At 38.5% G+C, this 26,906-nt stretch overlaps 1 protein-coding gene across 4 annotated transcripts; it reads left to right on the forward strand.

Annotated features, from left to right (window-relative positions):
* Window positions 1–227: 227 nt before the first annotated feature.
* Window positions 228–25,098, forward strand: CUNH5orf34 (chromosome unknown C5orf34 homolog). Of its 4 annotated transcripts, XM_036279374.1 has the most exons (13): window positions 228–360; window positions 3,517–3,750; window positions 3,901–3,990; window positions 6,284–6,930; window positions 8,589–8,687; window positions 10,039–10,162; window positions 15,704–15,795; window positions 17,222–17,291; window positions 17,907–18,074; window positions 19,013–19,107; window positions 20,322–20,420; window positions 23,927–23,967; window positions 24,879–25,098. In XM_036279374.1, exons 1-13 carry the CDS (start codon window positions 265–267, stop codon window positions 25,067–25,069), a joined length of 2,046 nt encoding a protein of 681 aa, XP_036135267.1. In that variant the 5' UTR covers window positions 228–264; the 3' UTR covers window positions 25,070–25,098. The 4 variants fall into 4 exon arrangements, with proteins under 4 accessions (XP_036135267.1, XP_036135269.1, XP_036135268.1 ...); XM_036279376.1 differs by lacking the exons at window positions 23,927–23,967; window positions 24,879–25,098 and adding an exon at window positions 24,022–24,096; XM_036279375.1 differs by lacking the exons at window positions 23,927–23,967; window positions 24,879–25,098 and adding an exon at window positions 22,480–22,549.
* Window positions 25,099–26,906: the final 1,808 nt, after the last annotated feature.

Consider the following 26,906-nt stretch of genomic DNA (forward strand, 5'->3'; position numbering starts at 1 on the left):
CTCGGCTCTGACGAACGCGTGGTCCAAAACGCTCTCCCTGCGGTTGTGATTGTTTTCTTTTATCGAGGAACATTGCTTGTTAAACTTAAGAAAAATTCCTCGGGAAGTAGTCGTGGGCAGGCGCAGAGGCTGCGGTTCCAGCATTTTGGCAAATTAAAGCACAAAGGCTGTTGATGGGCCTCGTTTCCACGACTTTCCAGCCCCGAACTGCTATGTGAGTTCAAAATGTTGGTTGCTTTGGTGAACTTTTCATTGTAACTGGATATGGCATTTCGAAAAATCAGGTTCCCGTCGATGTCAAGAACAGACTTGTGGCTTTTTGATCGTTATGCTGCGTGTTGGGAACACAAACAGGAAGGAGTAAGACTGACAGTTGTGGCTGGAAATGTGGACTGGGGCGGATTTATGATGCGCCAGGAACTTTAGACATTCTACTGTTTCTTGTGTACGCTTCTTATTAAAGTAAAAAAATAAACAATTATATCTCAGTAAGCTGTTTATAAAAAGATAACTTGGCCAAAAATAGAGACCTTTTCCCAATTGGTATCAGAAAAACGTTTGTATTTGCACCTGTTTTTTGTTTGTTTTCTGAAATAGCAAGAAGACAGCATATATATGGCTATGAGTATATGTTGCCACTTAACAAGTATGTAAACAAGTGGTGTGAAGTGGTTGGTATGGTCTGGGTTATGGAAAGTTACCTATGATAGCAGTACTGGAAATGGAGTGGAGAGGGAAGAAGCTGAAAAAATGCCCCAGGTAGTTACAGGAATTGATTAAAGGGAGAGTTGATGGCCTGAATTATAAAAGGAGGAGCCAGGTTCACGAGAGAGCCAAAATCAACAGGACTTGTTACAAGAGTGTGGAGGGAACCAGAATGAAAAGTTAAATATTGCTAACATTGAGATGCCATTAACTCAAATTGCAGATTCAAGAAAAGCAAGAATTTTTAAATTTACTTATTCTTTTATCATTAAGTAAATATTTGTTGCACCCTTATTATTTGCCAAGTAGTGTTTTATTTTATTTTTTTTTAATCCTCACCTGAGGACATTTTGCCATTTTTTGTTCAGATAGAGTGGGAGGGGGAGAGAGAGAGAGAAACATCGACGTGATAGGGACACATCCAGTGGCTGCCACCGCACAACCCAACCAGGGCCAGGGACAAACTGCAACCGAGGTACATGCCCTTAGCAGGAACCAAACCTGGGTTTCTCTAAATCACAGGCCGGCGCTCTAACCGCTGAGCCAAACTGGCCAGGGCACCAAGTATTGTTTTATTTATTTATTTTTTAGATGAGATTAACATTTATTTATTTTTATTTTTTTATTAATTTTTGTTACAGATGTTTCTCCTTTTCCCCCCACTGATTCCCCCCTCACCCCCCGCCCTGTCCCCAGCTTTGTTGTCCATGTCCATTGTTCATGCACACATGCATATAAGTTCTGTGGTTTATCTCTCCCCCACCACCCCCTCTTCTGGGGATTGTCAGTCTGTACCCCACTTCCACGTCTCTGGGACCACCCTGCTCCTCAGACTGTTATGTTCATTATATTCCACAAATAAGTGAGATCATATGATACTTGTCTTTCTCTGTTTGGCTTGTTTCACTTAGGATGATACTTTCTAGGTCCCTCCATGTAGTCTCAAAGGATAAGAGATCTTTCTTTCTTACAGCTGCATAGTACTCCATTGTGTGTATGTACCACAGCTTTTTGATCCATTCGTCTACTGATGGACACTTGGGCTGTTTCCAGATCTTAGCTATTGTAAATAGTGCCGCTACGAACATGGGGGTACATATATTCTTTCTGATTGGTGTTTCAGGCTTCTTAGGGTATATTCCTAGAAGTGGGATCACTGGGTCAAATGGAAGTTCAATTTGTAATTTTTTGAGGTAATACCATATTGTTTTCCACAGTGGCTGCACCAGTCTGCATTCCCACCAGCAGTGTACTAGAGTCCCCTTTTCTCCACACCCTGCCAACACTTGTTGTTTGATGATTCGTTGATGGTGGCCATTCTGACAGGTGTGGTGATACCTCATTGCCAAGTATTGTTTTAGATGCCAGGGATACAGTTGTGAATAAGACAAATAAAGTCTCTGTTCTGATTGAGTTTATATCCTAGTTGGAAAAGACAAAAAACGAGTACGTAAACAGAATCAGTTCTGACAGAGATAGATGCCATGAAGGAAGAAGACATAGATACAAAGTGACTGGGAGATAGTTGGGAGCAGCTTTAATTGAAATGGTCAAGTCAGGTCTTTGAAGAAGTGACATTTGTGCTGAGATCTTAATGGTGACAAAGAGCTAGCCATGTGATGATCCAGGAAAAGGACATGCTAGGCAGGAAGAACAGTGCAGAGGTTCTGGGATGGGAAATAGCTAGGTGAAAAAAACATTGAAAAGGCCAATGGAGCTAAAGTGTCCTGAACAAGGACAAGAGAGTTAGGAGATGACATTTTGACAGGTATAGGGGGACAGATTGTGTGGCTTAGCTTAGGCCATAGTTAGGAATTTGGATTTTATTCTAAGTGCAAATGGTAGGTTATGAGCCAGGGAGTGATAAATCTCATTTTTATTTTAAAAGATCCCTCTGGCCCTGGCCGGTTTGGCTCAGCGGTTAGAGCGTCCGCCTGCAGTCCGGAGAGACCCGGGTTCGGTTCCCGCTAAGGGCATGTACCTCGGTTGCAGTTTGTCCCTGGCCCTGGTTGGTCGTGCGGGTGGAAGCCACTCGATGTGTCCCTTCACATCGATGTTTTCCTCTCTCTCTCTTCCTCTCTCTCCCTCCCACTCTATCTGAACAAAAAATGGAAAAATGTCCTCGGGTGAGGATAAAAATAAATAAATAAATAAATAAATAAATAAATAAATAAATAAATAAAAGATCCCTCTGGCCACTGTATGTAGACTGGATTTAAGGGAGGTAAGAGTGAAAGTGAAATTAGAGGATTAGATGAAGATACAGGGTCATTTTACAGGTGGAGAAGAGGACATTGAAACGAGCGAGATGAGGCTGAATTAAGGCCTAGGAGATTAATCAGCTTGCCCAGTAGTGACATGAAGACACTTCCTTAATGCCAGGCTAGGGACAAGAATCCAAGTGTTCTTTTCTTTTAAGCCTAATAGTTTGGGCCTATCTTTTGCATGTATTAAAAATGATTTGCTGTATTCTATTGTAAAAGTGGAATTTTCTTGTTATTTGAAATGAGATACTTAGGGTATAATTATCTGATATTGAACTTCAGGAGAAATAAAGCTACTAAAATTATAAAGGCAGTTAGTTATAACTTGGTGGGCTGTCTTCTTCCTCTGGGTTATGTTTCCACCCTGGAGTAAAGCCATGGGGGTTAATCAAGACATTCTGTTCAGGATAATCACTTTTCCTCCAAAAAAAGTAAATGCAATGGCAATGTTTTACTTATGTTCTTAGAAATTGCATCAGCTTATTTTGATAGAACTTTTGTATATTAAGAGAACTGTTTGTGCTACTGTGTTTCCTATTTCCTTCAGTCTTTGCCTTGGAAGGACATTCTGTCCATAGTCACAGTGATGATGGCGGAAGTGCGAATGGTACTTTATGAAGACGATTCAGTGCACGTGCAGTATGTCGATGGTTCCAGACTGCAGGTTTCTCCCTGTGGCTCTGAATTTTTATTTGAAAAGGCACTACCTGTTTCAGCACATCCTTTAGAACAACCAGAAAGAATTCGTCAAAGGACACACTTTGTTATTAGCACTTTCCGAGTAAGTAAAGATGACACAAACACTACTCTTTTTAATACCAAAGTGATGTTGAGGTGGCCAGAATATGGAACGTAATTAGGATGCTGGATTGCTGTCATACTCATTGGATTTCCTATCATTTTTTAAGATTGCATTTGTATCTCTTTGTAGGAGCAACTACAGCGAGCCCTAGATTTTCGAAACTCTTTCGCCGCTTGCCCTTTTTTATCTGAAAGCATTATCCCCTCTGAAAGAAAAAAGGTAACTTCTTAAACCTCATTTTTGTGAGTAAGATTTGTAGACAAGTAATTAGAAATAGGTAGTTGAATATTTAGTCTTTTTCTTCATGACACGGGAATAGATACGTTGCTGTAGAATGAATAGGCATTTATATTTCACCAGATTAGGGAGTTTTCATGTTTTGTATATTGACTGAGACACAGAAGTTACATAATCCACTACCCTGTCTTTTTCTTTGTAGCCAAGGATTATACACAGCTTTTCAGAATGGTGACTTTTTTATTTTTGGAGGTGTGAAAATTAAGAAATTATGTGGACATATTTAGTAGCTTATCTGTTGTTATCTGTTAATGTGTAAAAGAGATGTGTAATTACTTATGGGTATACAAATTTTATTTGTTTGCTTATATTTTATTTTGAACTTTTAGGAATAATAATAATAACTGATTTATAGAGGGTTTACTATTTGCTAAGAACTGGGAGTGATATTAACAATATTTAATAGCTCTGGTATGCCTTGGATACCTGCTGGTGAAAATGAGTGTCTAAGCAGTCAGGAAAGGTATGTTGGCTGAATGTCAGCTCCTTTTTACAGGGGAGAGAACTAAGTCTCAGGGAGTTTACCTAATTTGTCCATAGAAATTTTCTTAGTGGCAAAGGTCAGGATTTGAACCTAGTCTGTCTGACTCTGCAGACTGTGTCTATTAACCACTTTCCGCTACTGTCTCGATGCTTGCCTATTGAGTGATTTTCTGTTACACCGTCTCAAGACAAAGAAGCCATGGAAAACTAAGCTGTGACTTGGTCTACAAGGCTGTTTTCCCTCTGTGTCTTTTGAGTAATTTTAGTCATTGAAATTGCATATCTTGCTGCTGATGCTACAGTAGGATTATCAGATAGTCTAATTCTAGAAGACGGAACTTTCTGAGCCAATCATCCTTATAACCCAGCTTTGCCGTCAATGAATACTGTTTTTAAATTTAGTGTACTAACATAGCACTGTAAATTTAAGAGGATTTCTTGACAATGGTTCTTGTAAATTTAAAGTTTTATGTAAACGGAAGTTGAAATGTTTAGCTGTTGGCCAGATAAACTGATTCAAAGACTGTTATGTGCCCGGTTGGTGTGGCTCAATGGTTGAACGTTGACTCATGCACCAGGAGGTCACCAGTTTGATTCCCAGCCAGGGCACATGCCCAGGTTGTGGGCCCAATCCCCAGTGAGGGGCATGCAGGAGGCGGCTAATCAATGATCTCTCTCATTGATGCTTCTCTCTCTCTCTCTCTCAAATCAATAAAGAAAAAAAAATTATTAAAAAAAGACTGTTGTCTGGCCAGTGTAACTTAGTGGTTGAGTGTTGACCCATGCACCAAGAGGTTGCCAATTTGATTCCCAGTCAGGAAATAAACCCAGGTTGTGGGCCCGATCCCCAGTGGGGAGCATGCAAAAGGTGGCCAATCGATGTTCTCTCTCATCAATGTTTCTCTCTCTCTCTAAAATCAATAAAGGAAAAAAAACAAACAAAAAAAGAGGCTGTTATGTGACACGTGCTGTTTCTATCTTATATGAAACAATGCATTGGGCACTGTTACGCCTGTCACAAATCTGTTTGCTGTTGGTCAGTATCCATTTACCTTTGAGTAATTCAGTTTTAAAAATGTTACTCTTTAAGTCACCTGGAATTTATTTTAGTGTATGATGTGCCAGGTGCTACCTAGGTACTTTAGTCCAGGTCATAACCCTTTGAGATAATATTTCCCAAGTGCTATTCAATAATCCAGTACCATTGTTAAATAATTCTCCCTTTCTGCTCTTGTCTTGAAAACCTGATGTTATCACTTGTAACATTTTAACATATATATAGTCTGTTTCTGTATTCTCTGAGTTGTTCTGTCAATGATTTTTATGCTAGTTTCATACCATTTAAGTTATAATTACTTTTAATATAGTACATTATAATGCTATAGTCATTTATAGTCTTTTTTAGATAGACTTTTGGGAGGGACTCAAAATCTGTCTCTGATTTATTGTACATTTAAAAATATATCTAACACAAAATATAATCAGGATGATTTTCTTCTTTTTTTCTCTTATTTTTTTTTTTTGTTTTACCTCTCTTCAAGAGATCATCTTAACATATCAAATATTCTGTGGAAAACCACAGAGAGGCTGATACCTGGCTCTCCTTTCCCGTTCTCTGTAGGTGGTAAGACACGAAACTGAAGAGCTCACACAATGTGCATGTATCAAATGTATGGAAAATTTGGTCAGTTAACAGCAAGTGCTGCCCATCTCTTTTTTTGTTTCCCCTCAGTGTGTGTTCCTCGACATCCCAGAAGTGAGGTGGCCCAGCCTCAATACTGCTGATGGCACGAGATGCGAGCGGGACGGCACCGTGAAGATCCCATCTCTGGATGGCCACGCCTACCTTTGTCTGCCCAAATCTCAGCCGGAATTTACAGTACATTTCTTGTGTAAAGTAAGCCAGAAGCCAGACTCATCTGTAGTATTGTCAGAAAGAAATTATCAAGCCAAAAAAAAACAACTAGTTGAAAAAGCAAGCAAAATCCTTACATGTGGAAACCTACCAGGACAGAGGCTGAAGAATAAAGAAAATGAACTTCACTGTCAGATCGCGAAATCCAAAGAACCCTCCGAGAAGAAGCGCTGTGTGACTGGAACTGAGGGGACGGAGGCTCTGCCTTGGCCTGGTGCCAAGCACACTTTTGTACACGCGTGGGTGGAACAGCACTGGTCTCTGGCCTCCTGTCCAGAGGAATGGAAATACCCCCTGTCTTTAGCACTTGGTTTTCGTAATAAAATCAGCAATACATCTGGAACTGATGTCAATATCACTCAGAATACAGTTTTAACTCCTGCTGTTTCAGAGGAAAGAGAAAAAGAGGTTTCTGTTCTTCCCAAGGCCCTGCCACTCAGCTGTCCTGTCCCACACCTGCACAGGTAAGGATGACTTCCTTGTCATAAAGCTTTCGTCAGAACCAGTCCTCCTATGGGTAATTTTTCTTTCTAAATCATCTGATACCATTCAAGTTCATTCAGTTGATCCAAACTTTGTTTAAAACCAATATAAATCATTTTGCTAGCATATGTATTGTTTATGTTTCTTAACTCTGGGTCCATGGAATGAATGTTTATGGAAGGCTGACTGTACACTAGATACCATGGCACAGACACCAGAGTGATGACTAAGACACAGTCCCTGGTTTCTAGGAGTGTAAAGTCTAGGGAGGGTCCCTGTTACTGAAAAGATTACTCAAGTGCAGTGAGGGATGGCCCAGCGACCTGCATGGCGCTCTGGGAGTGTCTGCTGCCACTCAGGGGAGCCTGTGCCCTTGGTTGCCGGAGTGTAGCTGTGACAAGTTTATGATCATGGGTTCTTTCTTTCACACCTGCCTCAGAGTCCATCCCTGTCTTTGCTTGACTGTAATTATGTCCATTGTCTACAGGGGTGAATATGGAGAGGCTTCTGGATGGCTAGGTAAAGGCCTCTGACCGCCACTAAGATGAATAACTGATGGCGATAGATTAGTGATGTGACCTTGGCATAAGCTGTGCAGTAGTGACGGCAGTGGCTAACGTCAAGCGCTCACGTGCCAGGCTCGTTGTACTTGTTTACCTGTTTCATCCCCATGGTAACCCATGAAATAAGTCCTGCCTTTCATCCTCCCATTTTGTGGAGGAACTTGAGACACAGAAGTGTTACATAACCTGAGCAAAGTTACACAGCTAGTACTTGCAGAGTTAGTATTTGATCCCGGGTAGTCTCTGCGTACACATTTGTTATTTAAACACAATATTGGAATGGTTTTCAGACTTGTCATGATTATCTAGTTAAGATAAGAAAATCCAGTATTATAAGTATACATCAAAAGAGATTAATGCTTCTAAAGCAACAGTTTTTCAATAACTTGCCACTCACTTTAGACTGAAATCCATTATCCTTAAACATGTCTTAATCAGCTTGTATTTTCTGGTCCCTTATCTGTAGTCCTCCACTCTGGCTGAACTAGAAATCCTTGCAGACCCTGGAAAACTTGCTCAAACTATCTTCCACCACTGCACCCACTCTCTTCTACCAGGAACACGCCTGGTAACTCATGTTCATGTCTAGGTCTCTGTGTGAGACTTACTTCCTGAGAGTGGTTACTCCGCAGCCCCCAGACAGGACACGGTTCTTACACAGTCCTGTAGCATTCAGCAGTTCCCCTTTCTTTCGCTCAGTGTTTACTATCTAACATCACAGCAACCATGTTTGCTTTTTTGGGGGTGTTATATCCCCAGTGTATACACAGTGTATGACCCACCATACATACGTCAGTAAATATTTGTTGTTTGAGTCCTGAATGCTAAATTTTAAAGATTAGTAAGATGGTTAATTTAGGTAATTGTGCTAAGATGCAATAATGAGGTTATTGAAAATACATGAAAAATAAGACTCATTTGAAAATTTAATTTAATATACTTTCATATTAATTTTCACTTTTTTTGATCTAATGACTTAAGCAAGAAATAAATTGTTACAATAGCACTATTTTTGACTTCTCACAGTAGTTATGTTGAGCAACCAGAATCAATAACTTGTATTTTATTCTTCACAGGTGGAATTTTTGTGATTCACTTTCACAGGGACAGTCTGATGAAGAATATTCCTATCCTGAACTAGTGAAAGTGGTTTGGTGCAAGGGTATTACATATAGGTACGGGACCTGTTCGTGTTGGAGATGGAGCTATTTAGTGATGTCACAGGGGATGGGACTAGCCTTGCAGATAAACTACAAGAGGATACAGTTTTGTGGGGGCCACCTGTGTTTGGTCCTGAGGTTTAGGTCTCAACACCTAATTTGTATTAGGGCACACAGGGGTCTTGTTTCTAATTCACATTAACCGTATTCGCAAGATTTTTGTGACAGCCCCAAAGCCAGTGAGGGATTAGTTCTGCTAGTGAATGAGAATCTCTTGTCAGCTGTTTAGGACACCCCTTCCAAGCATGGGGGATCTAGCTCTCTGAATTTGTCACATCAGAAGGTCGTCTGGTGAGCATGGAGTCAGAAAAGTTAGATAGCCTAAGGGAGATGTCAGCCGGCGTTCACTCAGCAAACATTCACTGAGCGGCTGCGCTGTGCCGTACTATCCATCGAATCACCCTGCCTGTCTAGTGACTGGAACACTAGTGTCGCCTGATCAGAGGGTCACCCGTAAACAGTGCTAGAAGAGTCCTGTGGATTGTTTGTTCTCGGCCTCTCCTTCTCGCGTGAGGACCCTCGCTCTGACTACATATTCCTCACATGTGTTTCCGTAAGACTGACTTGACTCACATCTTTATTCCTTGTATACCCACCCAGTACCTTGATTGTACCTGGATTCTCCGGGTTCAGTCAGTCACCTTCTCTTAGGGGTGGTTCCTTCTACACATGGTTAATCTCACCCATCAGGTATTGATCCTGCTGGTTTCATCATTAAAGAATAATCTGATTTTCAGGTCCCAGAGTTGTGACATTTAACTCCTGTGCAATAAGCATTGCTTTGGTGACCATTCTGCACCAGCCTTTGATCAGCAGTGGGGGTGACAAGACAAGGAGCTGAGCTTAGTTACTGAAGTTCATACAGCAGGATTTTTGGGTGCTATTTGTTTTTTTACAAAAAAAAGTTAATTTAGCTGGCAGAGTATGAAATTATACAGCCCTGGCCAGTTTGGCTCAGTGGTTGGAACACCGGCCCACGGACTCAATTCTGGACAAGGGCACATGCCTTGGTTGTGGTTTGTCCCAGGCCCTGGTCAGGGTCGTGTGGGAGGCAACCAGTCAATGAGTCTATCTCACATGTTTCTCTCTCTCTCTCCTTCCCTCCCTCTGCCTCCCTCCCATGCTATCTGAAGATAAATAGAAAAATATCCTCGGGGGAGGATTAAAAAAAAGAAAAATTATCCATTTGCTAGATAGGTAAAAAAAATCATACTTGTTTGCCTTTTTTTGTTGTCGGATAACTGACTTCATGTATGTTTTAATTTCAATTAGAATATTTTTTTAAATGATTATTTCTTTTCTTTAGACTTACCCATAAAAATGTGAACTCAATAGAGATTTTTCCTGGAGATGGATCTGTTTTCAAATCAGAAGGAGCTTATTTTGGGAACTATTTTACACATTATTCCATTCAAGAAGGATCAGAAGAGGTAAGCTGATAATGAGGTCTCGACTCAAGATTTTGGATATATAGCTGTTTCCAAATAATTATGAATAAATGGGAAATTCTATCTTTTTTATAACATTTCTTGCTACTACTTAGTCTGAACAAGCAATATAATCTTAACTGCCAGCTAGCATGAGCACAGTAACTATTAAGCACCTGATTTTTACTGTATTCTCATCCTATATTCTGTCTTCCATTTGCCTAAGCAATTGTGTTTAAAGCAGAAGTTACAGCCCTGGCCGATTTGGCTCAGCGGTTAGAGCATTGGCCTGCGGTCTGGAGAGACCCGGGTTCGGTTCCTGCTAAGGGCACGTACTTCGGTTGCAGTTTGTCCCCGGCCCTGGTCGGTCGTGTGGGTGGCAGCCACTCGATGTGTCCCTTTCACGTCGATGTTTCTCTCTCTCTCTCTCTCCCTCCCACTCTATCTGTACAAAAATTGCAAAAATGTCCTCGGGTGAGGATAAAAAAAAATTATAAAAAAAAAAAAAAAAAGAAGTTACATTTCTTCTATCATAGAATTTATCAATAGGAAACACTAAAATCAGCATGACTTTGAATCAGTATACTTTCTTGAATTAATATTTGCACATTAAAAAGCACATTCTGTTTTCCCTTAGCATGTATTGTTTGTGTATTTTAAATATCATTTAACTCCTAAATTTTTATATACAACTAGAAAGTTGAACAAGATTGTTTTCTGTTGTTGAAAACAGTGAAATATAACATAATATATTTAACATAGATCAAGATGTAATAATGTGGATATTTTGTTAATAACTCTTAATTTGCTTGTTCCCAGCCCAACATTTGACATCACCTTTTTATAGGTATCACCATAGTATCCCATGGATTTGCTTTGCAGGATGTAATACAATAAATTTGTTTTCTTTATTTTAGAATACGTAAGTGATAAGATTATCAGAGATGCTAGGGAGAAGAGTTAAAAATAGAGCAGATTTTTTTTAACTATGGAAAATTTCAAACATACACAAAGTAGAAAGACAAGTGTAACAGGCTTTCACCCAACTTGTTTTATCCATACTTCCCACTGCCCCCTTCACTCCCTGTTTACCTTTCATTCATAAGTATTTTAGTATATATTGGAACAGATTCCCTTCTGGGGTCTGTTTATAGGAAAATATTTATTCAATCAGTATTAATTGAACACTGCTAGGCATGTGTGCTATAGGATGAAGAGTTCCTGCCCTCACAGGCTCACAGTCCAGTAGTTAGGTAGGCAGACAAGCAGATGAAATGAAAGAGTGAACAGTAGTGTGTGTGTGTGTGTGTGTGTGTGCGCGCGCGCATATGTGCGTGTGGTACATGAGACAGTGGAGTAAAAGGCACACAGAGTGGGTGTGCATAGCTGCACTGCTGACTGCCATGTATCAGGAGTTCGCAAAACTACAAGGTGAACACAGTACATCTTCCTGGAGCTTCAGTCTCACTCAGAGGCGTTGGAGGAAGGGATGATAATTTTTATTTGGAAGCAAACAAATCATGGGAGTAAAAGCATGAGCTTTGGGGATAAAACACAAACTTCCAAACAAGTGTGCCTTTCTGGTGGGATTGTGCAGGCTTCATTCTCAGACCCCTGTGGAGTACCCTTGCAGTCTCCTCTGTCTGCCTGAGCCCTCTGTTCGGGATAAAATTGTTTGCTGCCTCCTTTGACCAGAATAAATCCTGGATGGGCTTAGGGGCTAAATGTGAGAACTCAAACATTAAAATTGTTAGAAAACAAAGAACAGTGTTTACAATCTTGGGGTAGGGACAGCCCTCTTAATAACAATCCAAAAAACTCCACAGAAGCCATAGAAGTTTGATAACCTTGAAATTTTCAAACTTATATTAAATTTTAAATATTTAACTTTTGTTAAATTAGATAAAGTCTAAAGGGCAGTTAAAGGTGTGGAAGAAAATATTCTATACTATAAACCAGTAATAAACCTCCTGTGGTTATGATAGACAAGGCAGTGTATATAGCCCATAATATTAGAAAACATGTTCAACTTGACTACTTGTATCAGGGAAATGCAAATTAAAATAACAAGGACATAAGAGTTTTCACTCTTCAACTTGTCAAAACCTTAAAAGTTTGACACTGTCCACTGCCGGCAGGAGTATGGGAAGAGGGGTGCTTTCACTGGGGGAGTGTGAATTGGTTCAGCCGTCACAGAGGCCAATTTAATAACGCCACACAAAGTGGGCCAGAAATTCTGCTTCTACGAATCTATCCTAGAAAAGCATTAGCATATGTATACAAAGAAGCATGGTCAAGAATGGAGATTGTGTCATTGTTAGTGGTAGCAAAAAGAGGAGCAAGCTAAATGTTCAACGGAAATGTGGTAAGCTTCAGTGACCAGATTACAGGAATGCTGTGCGGCAGTTAGAAAGAATGAGGAGAATGTGTGTACAGAAGAGAGACAGATATCAAAAGCTCTCCAAGACACATTGAGTGAAAAAAATAAAGTTGCATAAGAACATGTACAGTCCTGGCCGATTTGGCTCGGCAGTTAGAGCGTTGGCCTGAGGTCCAGAGAGACCTGGGTTCGGTTCCCGCTAAGGACACGTACCTTGGTTGCAGTTTGTCCCCGGCCCTGGTTGGTCGTGCGGGTGGCAGCCACTCGATGTGTCCCTTTCACATCAGTGTTTCTCTCTCTCTCCCTCCTACTCTATCTGAACAAAAAAAATGGAAAAAATGTCCTCAGGTGAGGATTAAAAAAAATTTTTTTAAAAAGAACATGTACAGTGAGCCCTGGCTGGTTTGGCTCAGTGGTTAGAGTGTCAACCTGCAGACAGGTGCTCACAATGTAAGTGCTTCTGTAGAGATAAGCACTTGTTTTGGGACCACATAAGAGGGGGCATCTGACCTAGTTTTGGCAACTCCAGAAACGCCCTCTGGAGGAAGACATGGCTAAGCTAGGCTCTGTGATTCTAAAGGAAGTTATACAAAAAGAGGGGTGGGGTCGGAGGAGCATTGCACTAGGGGGAACCCTTTACTTGCTCAACTGTCTGCATGGCTAACTTATTGTTAAATTTCTATTTAAATGTAAGCTTCTCAAGGAGGCTTTTCCTGATACCCAGATTAAAGGAGCTACCCATGTCACCCCCTGTCACAGTACCTCATTTTTTTTTCTTCATAGCACTGGATACTATGTGACCTTTTCTTACTGACTGATGTTTATTTACTAACTAACTTACACTAGAGGTAAGCCCTGGCTTGTTCAACATACTATGATTGCTAGTGTGTAGAATATTTAGATAAATGTCACCTGACTAGAGGCAAGTAGGGAGTTTCGAAAGAAATGAAAATGCTGTCCTAGCTGGTTTGGCTCAGCGGTTGGAATGTTGGACCGAGGACCAAAGAATCATGGGTTGGATTCTGATCAAGGGCACGTTTCTTGGTTGTGGTGTGATCCCCAGCCCTTGTCGGGGCTGTGCAGGAGGCAACCAATTGATGTGTCTCTCTCACATTGATGCTTCTCTCTCCCTCCCTGCCACTCTGTCGAAAAAGGAAAGAAATGAAAATGCTGTTGTTTAGTAGCTAGAACAGAGGTAGAATGTTGGAGGCTAGACCACTAAATTGGGCTAGCTCATAAATGGGGGGATGAGAGACCCTACTGCATTTGGGGAACCATGGAAGGATTTAAGTAGAGAAGTAACTTTAGATTTCTGTTAGACCATTTCAGAGGCAGATGGATGGGGGTGGGGAAAAGGAGGAACTTCAAGCTGTAGAACCAGCTAGAAGACATTTAGAGTAGTTCAGGGGAGAAGGTATGAGGGCTAGGAAGTGATAATGAGAGTGAAAAGATAGGAGTGGACATACACAAAAATATTAAGGAGACAGACTGATGAGATTGGGGATAAGGAAGAAATTGAAAATAATGCCAAAGTATTGAATAAATCAGTGAGTGTCAGTACCAGGCACTGTATTAAACCAACATTTTATCAAATCGAAGTTGTTATGTTGATGGCTGCCTGTTATCTTACCAGGATGTGTCCGTAGAAGATTTAAATTCTATTATATCTCAACCCATCTTCTTGATAGTGATTGTAAGACACTCTTAATTATAAGATGATTCCAGATTTCAGAGAGATTACATTGTAAAAAAAAAAATAAGTGTTTTAGAAGCACTGCACTAATAAATGCTGGGGATACAGAGGTGAGCAAAACAAATACAACCCCTACGAAGCTCCATTCTAGAGGGGAAGACACACTAGAAGTAAAAAACTAAATGAAAACCAAGAAGCAAGACTTGAGGGTACTGTGCTTGGGGACATAACTAGGGGGTTTCACCCTCTGTGGGACCTCCATGTAGCTTTCCTGAAATTGAAGGAAAAGTAGGACTTAGTCAGACGAAGGGAGGGAACCAAGTAGATGGAACAGCATATAATTGACATACCAGAGGTAAATACAAAGTAGAGAAGGAGAAAATGCAAATTTTGAAATGAAGATAATTCCATTTTTGACTTGCTGAAGTTGAGATGTCTGTAATAGTCAGGGGAGAAGCCCAGTAATAATTTAGATATTCAAGTCTACAGTCCAGGATAAAAGGGCAAAGACTTTTTTTGAGTATCTACTATATAGTAAATTCTTTTTTTTAATCCTCACCCAAGGATACTTTTCCATTTTTATTCAGACAGAGTAGGAGGGAGAGAGAAACATCGATGTTAGAGGGACACATCGACTGGTTGCCTCCCACACAACTCCAACCAGGGCCAGGATGAACCACAACCAAGGTACGTGCCCTTGACCGGAATCGAACCCACAACTCAATGGTCCAGGGGCCAGCGCTCTAACCGTTGAGCAAACTGGCCAGGGCTATATACTAAATTCTGATGATAAAGTATGGGCTGTACTTTTCAGCCCACAAGCCTGTTTCCTCAATCTAGCACATACTATTCAATAAGTGTTAGCTGTTGCTGTTAGAATCGTTACGAACATAGCTTTGAACCCTGTAGAAACAGCCCGGGAAGAAATCAGGAAGCAGAAGAGAAGGGTGGAGACTAGGCCTGGGAAACCAAGCATCACAGAGTCTGAGAAAGAGGAATTCAGAAGAATAACAATTTTTTTAAAATTCAAGAACTCAAGACTATAAATAATATTGTCTTCCACAAACTGTAGCAATAGTTATTCCATTAATAAAATAAAATGATAGATTCATTCAATTAAAATAATTTTTTTATGTTTAGTTTGATTTTCTTTTGGTCTAAAGGGAAAAGCTTATGGGCTGTTTCCTGCTAATATGTAGGAAAATTCGTTTCTAGCCATGCTCATTAAGTATAGCCAAGATTTAAATTGGACAGTAAGTTATAGGCTATGAGAGTATAACTTTTGAATAGAGGGGAAAATAGGAAAATGGAAAAGCATCTTAAAATACCTTTAGAAATACACCTTTTATGGCCTCTAAGTTAAAATAACTGCTTCCTTTGTCCCTATGTAAATACATATTTCAAAAAAAATTGGTAAGTAGTAAAGGCCAATGTTTATTAATGATATTTTTCATTTTACACAAATTTTCAGAGGGAAGAGAAAATGTACTCAGTAAATAATCTCCCTCCAGACAGACCAGGAAGTCTGTTCTCTGTGAGTTTTCTAATTAAACAGGCTACCAGGTAAGTTCTTCACGTTCAGCTGAATCAAGTGTTATGTGTCAGAACCTTGATACCTTTTCTGATGGTTAGGATAAGATTAAGAATTGGTAGTACAATGGAAATATATGTATTTTGTAAAATCCATCAACTTTTCTGGTCTCATCATGTATAAAATAAGGTAATCACTATATCATTAAAAGTGTACTTTTGTCTTTGAAATGTAAAGTGAGCCCTGGTCAGTTTGGCTCAGTGGTTAGAGCGTCGGCCTGCGGTCCAGAGAGACCCCAGTTCGGTTCCCACTAAGGGTATGTACCTGGGTTGCCATTTGTCCCCAGCCCTGATTGGTCGTGTAGGTGGCAGCCACTCGATGTGTCCCTTTCACGTCGATGTTTCTGTTTCTCTCTCTCTCTCTCTCTCGCTCTCGCTCTCGCTCTCGCTCTATCTGAACAAAAAATGGAAAAATGTCCTCAGGTAAGGATTTAAAAAAAAGAAATGTAAAGTGAAATGTGGAGAAACAGTTATATGTAGCAAGCAAGTGCTGGTAGGAAATAGGTGATTTCCTTGGGTAAATTTTGCATCATTATTATTTTTTTTTATTCTCACCTGAGGACATTTTTGCATTTATCCTCAGATAGAGCGAGAGAGAGAGAGAGAGAGAACATCGATGTGAGAGAGACACATTGAGTGGTTGCCACCCACACGACCCCAACCGGGGCCGGGGACAAACTGCAACCGAGGTGCGTGCCCTTAGCGGGAACCGAACCCGGGACTCTATGGTCGGCGGGCCAACTAACCGCTGAGCCAAACCAGCCAGGGCAAATTTTGCATCATTATTGTTCCCTGGAATCAAGTTGAGGATTTGATGATACATTTAAAAATTTCATACTTCTTTATTATCTTCAGAGTAATAAAGATTTCTGAATGTGTACAGAAGATGAAGTGTAGTTTGGTTCTTTGGTTCATATGTGTTTTTTTAATTCTCTTAATTCATTAATCTATAGCACTCAGAAGAATAAAAGTGGATTATTGGATTGAATGATTGATTTGTATAAACTATGTCTAAGCCAGTTCCAAAGTAGATTTGAAGGAGCAGATCTGTAATTTGATTTCCTGGAACATTGACATCCCACCACTCTTAGACTATGCTAACTAACCCTTTTAGGCATTGTGAATCTATCACAGTGCCTAAAAGGAGCATCTGAAAATTCTATTTAGAATCATTTCATTGCTATAGATTAGGGGAATTACGGTAAGTGGGTAAGATTAGCCAACGGGAAACAATAGCCCTTCTAAGAGCTTCGGGATTTCTGGAAGGAAATAGGTCTGGACATATTTCAGTGGAAATGAACCAGGTGACTGAGGTGTCATATGGCATTGAGAGTGGTTTCCTAGAATTGGAAAATGCCATTATTTGCAAATATTTAAGTTGTGTTTTTCATGTTCACAGGATTCTTCAGCATTGTGCCAAGATGAGGCTTTCTTTGAGTCATAACTATCGTATATGCTGCTGGAAAATGGTATCTTAAAAATCTTTCGAAACCGAGATATCTTTGTTTTTACTTTTTATTTTATACTACTAAGTTCAAATTACTTTTCATCTAAGCCATGTGAGAAATTCTTTGAACATTAATATTGATTTATTCAGAAAAATATCCACTTAATAAACACTACAAAACAAGGCTTTTATATTTTTGTTGTATATAGTTTTTGTTTCTTTTTTTAAAATGAAGTAGGAAGGCCATTGGAATTAGTTGAATTTGTATGTAAAGACATAGTTATTGTAAACACTGGTATTACAGTATTCTCTCTTTCCATACTGTAAAAGTATATTCACTGACTTGGAGGAAGTGATTCTCAGACTTTGATTTCTGTATCTATACTAATTTGGTTATGAACTTGAATGTTGCTGTAGTTCCTGGTTTTTGTCTATGTTCTATGTAAAGTTCAGAGCAGAATGGTGACTTGATCTGCTTGTATTAGACGTTGGGGCATCCACTTGTGGGAAAATTAAACATACATAAGGATTCTATAATATTCAACTGCTGCATGAGAACCTGAAAGTTGCCTCAGAGTTCATGAATCATTTCAGTCTTATCAATAGATAACTCTACTTCCTGCTATTTTTGTTTTAGGTACCTGGGATAAATGATAATATACTGCCATTGATTTTGAGAGAATCATTCATACCCAGTGTGGGAAGATTTCTTGCATATTCTGATGACAAAGTACATGTTATCTTTGTAGATGGCATTACTCTAACTCTAAATTGGAATTTTGACTCTTTTATTGAAAAGAGACAGGTGAGTATACTTCAGATTGAAATCTATTTTGTATTATTTTTTTTTAATCTGTGGAAATACTGTGGTACTTTTTTGTTGTTGATGTTCTATCTCAATTTTTTTAATCCTCACCCGAGGACATGCTGAGAGAGAGAGAGAAACATTGATGTGAGAGAGAAACACCCATCAGTTGCCTTCAGTACATGCCCTGACAGGGTATCGAACCCACAACCCAGGTATATGCTCTGACCTGGAATCGAACTGGCAACCGTTTGGTGCTTAGAATAACACTCAATGAACTGAGCCATTCTGGCCAGATCAGCATATTTTTTTTTTTTTTTTTGAAGTATAAAATCTGTCAAGAGGCTTTACTGATCTCATTGGATTTCCTAGCAAAAATCAGATAGGTGTGGCAAATAGTCATTTTTATAAAGTAACTCATTACAGAGAGAGGGACTAGTACTTTTGTTCTTTGGTATTTATTTATATAAGAGGGGTGGTTAAATGATACTCATATCTCTTGTAAAATATAATGGAAATTAGTCACAAACTTTTAATTTGTATCTTTTTAAAATTAAGTCTGAAGAGGGTTTTGTTTTGTTTTCTTCTAGTTTTTTAATTTATTTATTTATCCTAATCCTCACCTGTGGATATTTTTCCATTGACTTTTTTAGATAGAATGGGAGGGTGGGAGGGAGGGAGGGAGGGAAGGAAGGGGGGGGAGAGAGAGAGAGAGGGAGAAACATCTGTGTGAGAGAAACACATTGATTCATTGCCTCCCGCACAACCCCGACTGGAGCTGGGGATGGAACCCACATCTGGAATAGGCGCCCTTGACTGGGGGTAAAACCCGAGATTCTTTGGTCTTTGGGCCAACACTCCAACCACTAAGCCAAACCGGCCAGGGCTTCCCCCAATTTTAGAAAGATAAATCTTACCTTTCCTCTGTGCTTCTTAAGGTAAAGCAAGGTCTCAACTTAGGTTGGTGTAAGTTAACTTTTCCTGATGGACACGATCATTTAATTCAGATTGAACACCCCGGACCATATGAAAGGTACTGAAAAGCATTTTTTAAATTATTTCCATGTGAGTAAAAAACTTTTAATTGACAGAGTGGAAACATATAAGCCATATCTACATGTTATATTTTGTTTTAGTTTTTATATGTGGATGTGAACGAAGTCATTTCAACAGGTTTCAAAGTTTGCAGTTGTATTGGCATCTAGCATAACTAAAAAGACCAGGTCAGCTTTAATCATTTCCATTTGTATTCAAACAATTTTTCAAAATGAGTGTGTTAGATATAACTGGCTTGCTGGGGAGGTTGTTGTCAGATGTGTTGACCACTTAATCCCATAACCAATTGGAAAAGGTTTGCAACCATAAATAACTACATTTCTGTATTTGTCTACAAAGCTGAAAAAAAAATTAACTGATGATTCTTAAAATGGAGATTCTTGAAATCAGCTTTTCATGAATGTGCTTTCTTTTGGTTTATGTAATTTGTTATAGTCATTGTACTTGTGATGTTCTTAACATTTTAGTTATTTTGCTTTGAGAATGTTCACAAAATGATTGCATTTTTTTATCTCTTGAATTTATTTTTCTGTCAAGATGTTGTATTTTGGTCTCAATGTTCCAACATTCATTGCTAGTTTGAATAATTTGCCTCAAAAAGACAGTGTCTTTAGCAAACATTATTATTTGTTTCAGCCAGTCACTAGAAAACAATAATTTTATTAAACTTGGTACTTGTTCTGCATATTCAGTGAGTTATATATAATTATACGTGTATGTGTGTGTACATAAATATATGTATATATCTATATGAAATATGCATTAATGGGTATTTTCTAGTTTAAATTTTAGAAAGCAAATGCTAACTTAGTCTTATTTGCAAACACATTTACATAGTAAAATTTAATGAAAATCTTTTTTTTTTTTTTTTTTACTATAAGGAGAATTTAGACTTTGAATTTGAACTTTGAATGCAATCCAAGTATCCCCTTTGTTCTGACTTTAATCTCATCTTTATTACTCGTGAATATGGGTAAATAATTTTATTCTTGATGAATAATGAAAAAAACTTGCCTTTTCTATTTCCAATGAAGAAGATTCAGAGAATTTCCCAGTAAATGCCTTACTTTAGAAAATTCTCTTTATCCTTTTTCCCAAATTGTCTTAATGATTTTTCATTCATATTTGCAATTTTTATAAATATTATACAAGTTCATTTTTCAAATATTTCTCTTAATGTATTCAATCTAGGTATGTGTCCACAGTAATATCATGGTGCAAAAGACTGACCCAGACTAGACAGAAAGAGATGCCCACACATCCTTCATCTTCTGTTCTTGAAGAAAATTGGTATTTATATTTCTTTTAAATTTAGTCTGTGTAGAAGAACCAACTAACACTCAAAAATTAAAATGTCAAATGGTAAACTTTTTGTTTTTAATTTATTGATTTGATTTGAGAGAGTGAGAGAGAATAAAACATCCCTTTGTTGTCCCACTTACTTATGCATTCATTCATATGTGCCCTGACTGAGGATCTAACCTGTAATCTTGGTGTATTGGGACGACACTAACCTACTGAGTAGCCCAGCCAGGGAAGAAAACCTTTTCTTAGTTAAATATATTTAACTCTATGTTTTTGATAGCTTAAGATTAAAAATAAGTTATCTTTAATCAGGTATCTAATTTATTGCAGTTCATATTATATTTCATCTAAAGGTCAGAAAACTGCATTTAAAATATGTCAAAATGGGTGACTCTTTCAGCCTTGACTGGTTTGACTCAGCAGTTAAAAGTGTTGTCCTGCAGACCAAATGATCATGGGTTCAACTCCCAGTCAAGGGCACATACCTGGGTTGCAGTTGCAGTTTCTATCCCCGGCCAGGGTTGTAGTTTCTATCCCTAGGGTGAGGCTGTGCAGGAGGCAGCTGGTCAATGTCTCTGTCTCCCCCTCTCTTCCTCCGTCCCTTCCACTCTATCTTAAAAAAAAAGAGTGACACTTTCAGTATGAGAAATTCATCTTGAAAGCTTTATGGCAAATTTAAAGGAGGTTTAAAAAATTTTTTTAGTAATATTAAGGAAACAAAATGTTGACTGCATAATAAGCTTTCAGAAAAAAAAGATTTTTAAAAACAATTTCCATCTAATTAATGCCCTTCCCCAAATTGACAAATCATCAAATAAAGCAAGTATTATAGTCCCTCCTGTGTGTGCACTGGGCTCAAAGAAATATTTAGGGAAAATAAGACATTTTAAGGAGGAAGCAAGGACAGAGGTAAAAGTGGATATTTTGGACTGTGGAGATAGTTGAGAAGATAGTTTTATGAAACAGATGCTATCTGTTAGGTATAGCGTGAGTTTAGAAGGGATCTTATAATCCCTAAAGGAACTCAGACTTGACAGAATTACAAGTTCCTAAATGGAAAAAATGACCGGAAGAAAGGTCATCAGAAAGGTTAGTAACACTGAGAGTATAATCTGAATATACTGGAAAAGAAGGATACCAGGAACAATTTAGGAAGTTTTAATGTAACAATTTAGGAAGTTGTAAGGTAGCATGGCATAGCATGGTGAAAAAATATATACACATTAAGCCTGATTCTTACTACATTTTCCAAAGTTATTTAGAGAAGGAGGCATAAGTCAAAACAGTAGATATCTGTCTCCAGTATCATAAAGATTCAGCTTTCCATATCCCTCATTCTTCAACTACAGACTGTTTAGGGATAGAAAAGTCGTCTTAGTAGCCAGTAAAAAAACTATACTTGGGAACATAGTTGGGAAGAAAGGGAAATTGTATACAGCTATAAAATCGGTCACTTCATCATTGCTCAGCTGGCGCAGTTTGTAAAATGCTAGCCTTTTTATATGAAAGCTTAGAAGATAACTGTCAAGATGTACAAAAAAGTGAGGGACTAGCCTGGCCAGTGTGGCTCAGTGGTTGAGCGTGCACCAAGAGGTCGCTGGTTTGATTCCTGGTCAGGGCACATGCCCAGGTTGTGGGCCCAATCCCCAGTTGGGGGCATGCAGGAGGTGGCCAATTGATGCTCTCTCATCGATGTTTCTCTCTCTCTCTCCCTCTCCTTTCCTCTCTCTCTAAAATTAATAAAGAAAAAAAATGTTTTTAAAAGTGAGGCATTAGAGAAGTACAGATTGGTGATAGTGGCTATGGGTAGAAGTGATGAGGAACCACAGAGGGACAAAGGAATTGAGGAGGAGCAGGGAGATATAGACACTGCCATTTCCTTTGCAAAGCCCAAGACATCTCCAACTATAAATTGCTTTCTTGTCAAAGAGATTAGGCTGAAGAAAGAGAAGAGATTGTATAATAAGTAGCTACCAAAATTACATTTCAGTTTTTTTTCCCCCAACTTACCTAATATTAGGTTACTGATTCACCTTTTTAATAGGAATGTTAGTCAATACAGAAGCTATTTTATAAGAAGTTGATTTGTCATCTGAGCAACACCTTTAAAGGTAGTTTGTTTCATTGTTCATGGCCAGAAAAAATGTGTCGTGTGTTAAAAAAATAAAAATGTTTTGTAATGATGAAGAATCAGCAGGCTTTAAAGTCATATCCAAGTCATTATTACAGATGCTTAAATGGTAAGCTGACAAAGAGGTGCGAGTGGTCCATTGTAGTAAAGCCAGTAAAGTAGACAAGTCACATATTCTATTATGAACTGTGAAGAAGACTTTTCTAGTGACTTGACTAAAGAGATGTTTTAGACATTAATGTCCTCATTAATTTTGCAGAGAGCTAGTTGAGTTATACTGTTTTCTCGTTGTATGCCACTGCTCATGTTTTATTGTAGCTTGATGAGGAAAAAGAGAAAGAACACACAAGTAAGAGTTTCTGCTGGAGTTGTATACAGCCCTCTTCCCCATAATCTGTTTCTGTGGAACATGGTAAGAGCTAATGTTCATAATATTAACCCTCCAAGTCAAGAAGAGAATGTTTAGTATATTGTGTTTAAGCAAACAATGAAATGAGTAGGTAGTCTCTTCCAGAAGGAATGTAATAGAAAATGCTTTGTGACATAGTTTAACTGTGTAAAAATTGGCCTTCCAAAACCATCCATACCTTAAAAGTTCCATATAAATGAAACCTTATTATATGTGCAAAGTACAGAAGAATAACAAAAAGTCCATACTTCTGAAAGAGACAACATAGGTAAGAAGATCAGAAACTAATAGTTCAAGACATTACAAAAAAGTATATGGTTAATTAAAATAATCTATAGGAATTCAAGGAAGAGATATCATTTCTTTTACAAAAGTGATGGGATTTTGGTAGTTTTTTTATTATTATTATTTTTCCTTTATTGATTTTAGAGAAAGAGGAAGGGAGAGAGATAGAAACATTGATGAGAGGGAACATTGACTGGCCGCCTCCTGCATGCTCCCCACTGGGGATTTGGCCCACAGCCTGGGCATGTGCTCTGACTGGGAATCGAACTGGTGACCTCTTGGTGCATGAGTTGATGCTCAACCACTGAGCCACACTGGCAGGGCTTCAGTAGGTTTGAGTATACTTTGAAGAAAATAGAGGGTATGCCAGTTTAGTACTAAGAAGTTATAGCAAGAAGGCCATTACCTTCAAATATCAATAGTTGATTAAAATGTCCTTGAGGTGGGGTACTTTTATTCACTTGGCTTACTCATTAAAAGCACTCAATAAATATCAGTTGAGTTGAGTTGATTTGTTGATAAGTAAAGCCAAAATAAAGAGAATTCTTAACTCATGTTTTTCTAAAATTCTAACCTTTATGAAAAAAATCAAGTATGCTTATTTGAAATATTGTGCATAAAAAAGAACCAGACACTAGCTTGAACTTACTTTTCTTTTCCCTATAGGTGTGTGGCTTCTGAACTTGAAAAGATACAGAAGTTTAACTGTATCCTTTAAACATAATGTATTATCCTGCATAATTACTCCCTTTCCATTTTAGGCTTAATTCATGATCTGTAGTTCATATTAATCCACACATATATTGCAGAGCTTCAATGAATATTTAAGATATTCGAGAAGTATCTTGTCTGGAGAAGGTACATGATTTTGAAGATTTTTGCATGTTCATCAGTGATACTGACTTGTAATTTTCTTGTACTGTCTTTGTCTGGTTGTGGTTGTCAGGGTAATGTTGGCCTTACACAATGAGTTTGAAAGTGTTTCCTCCTCTTGTATTTTTTGAAAGAGTTTGAGAAGGGGATTGGTAATAATTCTTCTTAAATGTTTGGTAGAATTCACTAGTGAAACTATCTGGTCTTGGGGTCGTGTTTGTCAGGAGGTTTTGATTACTGATTCAGTCTCCTTTTCCTTACTAGTATTTGGTCTGTTCAGACTTTCTGTTCATGATTCAGTCTTGGTAGATTGTATGTTTTTTGAATTTATCCTTTTCTTCTAGATTGTACAATTTGTTGGTATATAATTGTTCATAGTAGTCTCTTATGAGTCTTTGTCTTGTGTAGTATCAGTTGTAATTTCCCCTTTCAATTCTGATTTTATTTGAGTCCTTTTTTTCTTCATAAATCTAGCTAAAGGTTTAATGAAATTTTTATTTCCTATCACCGAAACTCCATCCAAACACACAAATACATACACTCTTTCCTTTCCCCCTCTTATACTCTAGTTTCTTCATCTGTAAGGGATAAACTTGATAGGTTCTGAAGTGCCAACTCTATCATGTATCCAAGAGATCTTCTTCCCAATGAAGAAATCATATTTTAATATGGTCAGGCATTCTGAAGTTAAAAATACTTATATAATGAAAAATGTGGGCAAAATCCCCTTAACTAAGCAACTTAGTGTTACTGGAGAAGAGTGGTATCCTAAACCCGTTTTCTAACAAGAAAAAGGAACAGTCTTCTGATTATAAACCAGAATATTCAGAAACCTTGCTAGAAGAAGTTAATGAAAAGAGAGTATCAGTGGCATTAAAAAAAACCTCTGAAATTATTCAGGATATTGACTGTCTTCTATCAAACTCTAAAAAGTGAAAAATGAAATTACTGCAATATATTATTAAATCTTAAGGATGTTGTTTCAAGTGACTGGTATAAAATTACTAGAAAGCCAAAGAATTGTATATATGACTTCTGTATAATAATTCTATGAGAAGTGACATTTAACTTTGGATGTATTTTACCTAACCTGTAAATTTAAATATATACATATTTATAAAATGCTTTATTAATAAATAACCATTTTGAAATTTGAACTGTTTGTTTTAGATTTATGAGAAAAACGTTTTATAAACTTAGAGTTTTATCTTGTGAAGCATTCACTATTAATGAAGGATTTTTAAAAACATATGCAGTATTGAGTGTATTTGGTCATTTGCTATTTAGTCTCTACTCCAAGTATTTTTCAATAGAACTATGAGAATTAGATCTTTAAAAAAAAAAAGTAGGTAATATTGCTTTAGGCCAAGAACCAAGTACTTAAGCAATGACTAAATTTTATCTGAACTGTCTCACAAACCAGTTATGTTCATTTCTTTTGAACATCTGAAAAGATTTATGTTATGAAGAATGTGAAACTAAACAAACTCACCAAAAGTGCTATTTATTACACCTTCTCCTATGACAAAGAATAAAACCAGACGTCTAAAAAGACTTCCAGATTATACCAAGTATAACCAGAAATGTTATATTTAACTTCTGATTTGGGGGGGGGGAAGGGGGGGAATAGCCTCTTCACATAAAAGAGAAGCAGCAACAGAAAATACAAGGAGAAAACAGAGAGAGCAAAGCAAGCAGAGCATAGTAGTGATGTCAGCGATCTGAATGGGTACAGTGCTCTCTCTAGGCCCTTTCATGCTCGGTTCCTTACCATCTTCAGGTTTTAGCCCAAATACCACTTCTTCAGAGGGGCCTTCCAGGCTACCCTACCTAAAGCTGGCCTCCCCAGTCACTCTTTATTACATCACCCTAGTCATTTCCTTTACAGCACATACTTCAGTTGTCCAATATATTTGTGGTCTTTATCCTCCTCTAGAACTTGAGCTCCATAAAATTATTCTGTAACCAAGCATAGTGCCTGGCATACTGAAAGCACTCAGTCTGTTGTATAAATGAATCACTGCGTTTGGGCAATAGATGGACTACGAGAAAGAACTGTAGGTCCTATTTTGGTAGCAGGAAGCCATCTATGTTGTCCCTCCGCAGCTCTAGAAAGCCTAGACTGTAGTAAGACATGTCCCATGCTGCGGTAGGGTAACGCCAAATTTCAGACAAAAAAACTTGTCACGCGACTCAAAGCACTCAATAGTGTGGTCAATGTATTTGGTGATATTTTAAATTAGCTTTTATGCTATGTGGATAAAATAGGTGTAATTTTCCCTCTTAGTGAGTCTTTAACCCTTGGCTAAGGAACCAAGAGTGTGACGAGCAATGCAAAGTTACATAACAGATACTGAGCCACACATAGGTTCTGTGACAGGCCTATTCGAGTCGGCTCGAGACGGAAGATTCCAGTTTTCCATGGTCCATGGCCCCTTTCAACTAGGTGTGTATAATTCTCCCTGCTGCCCTAGCCTTCCATCTGACACTTGTTTTGAGAAAGTAGGTGGGAAGGAGAAAGAATGTTCCTCTTTGAGCCTCTTCGTCCGGGCCAGCATCTCCTAGAGCGAAATGTGGCGCCAGATGTCCTTCTGAGGCTCAGAGCGCCGAGTACCTGACTTGGGAGCAAGGAGACGGAGCGGGCACTAGCCACCGCCCAGGTCCACAAGCTGCATCTTGTCGGTCCCTAGGGTCTGTGGACAGTCACTTGTCAACGCCCGAGCTCCCAGGGTCGGGCTGTCCTCAGAGCAGCCTGAGCGCCCGCCCGCCGCAC

Source organism: Molossus molossus, unplaced genomic scaffold (genome assembly GCF_014108415.1).
Source record: "Molossus molossus isolate mMolMol1 unplaced genomic scaffold, mMolMol1.p scaffold_m16_p_3, whole genome shotgun sequence".
In the NCBI taxonomy this organism is placed as follows: domain Eukaryota; kingdom Metazoa; phylum Chordata; class Mammalia; order Chiroptera; family Molossidae; genus Molossus; species Molossus molossus.

Excerpts from the sequence above, each read along its gene's own strand:
- CUNH5orf34 (XM_036279374.1), top strand. The coding sequence starts at position 265 with ATGGCATTTCGAAAAATCAGGTTCCCGTCGATGTCAAGAACAGACTTG. Across the intron at positions 361-3,516 it reads GGGAACACAAACAGGAAGGA|TCTTTGCCTTGGAAGGACAT; the intron begins GTAAGACTGACA and ends TATTTCCTTCAG. Across the intron at positions 23,968-24,878 it reads AAAGATACAGAAGTTTAACT|TGTTACTGGAGAAGAGTGGT; the intron begins GTATCCTTTAAA and ends TAAGCAACTTAG.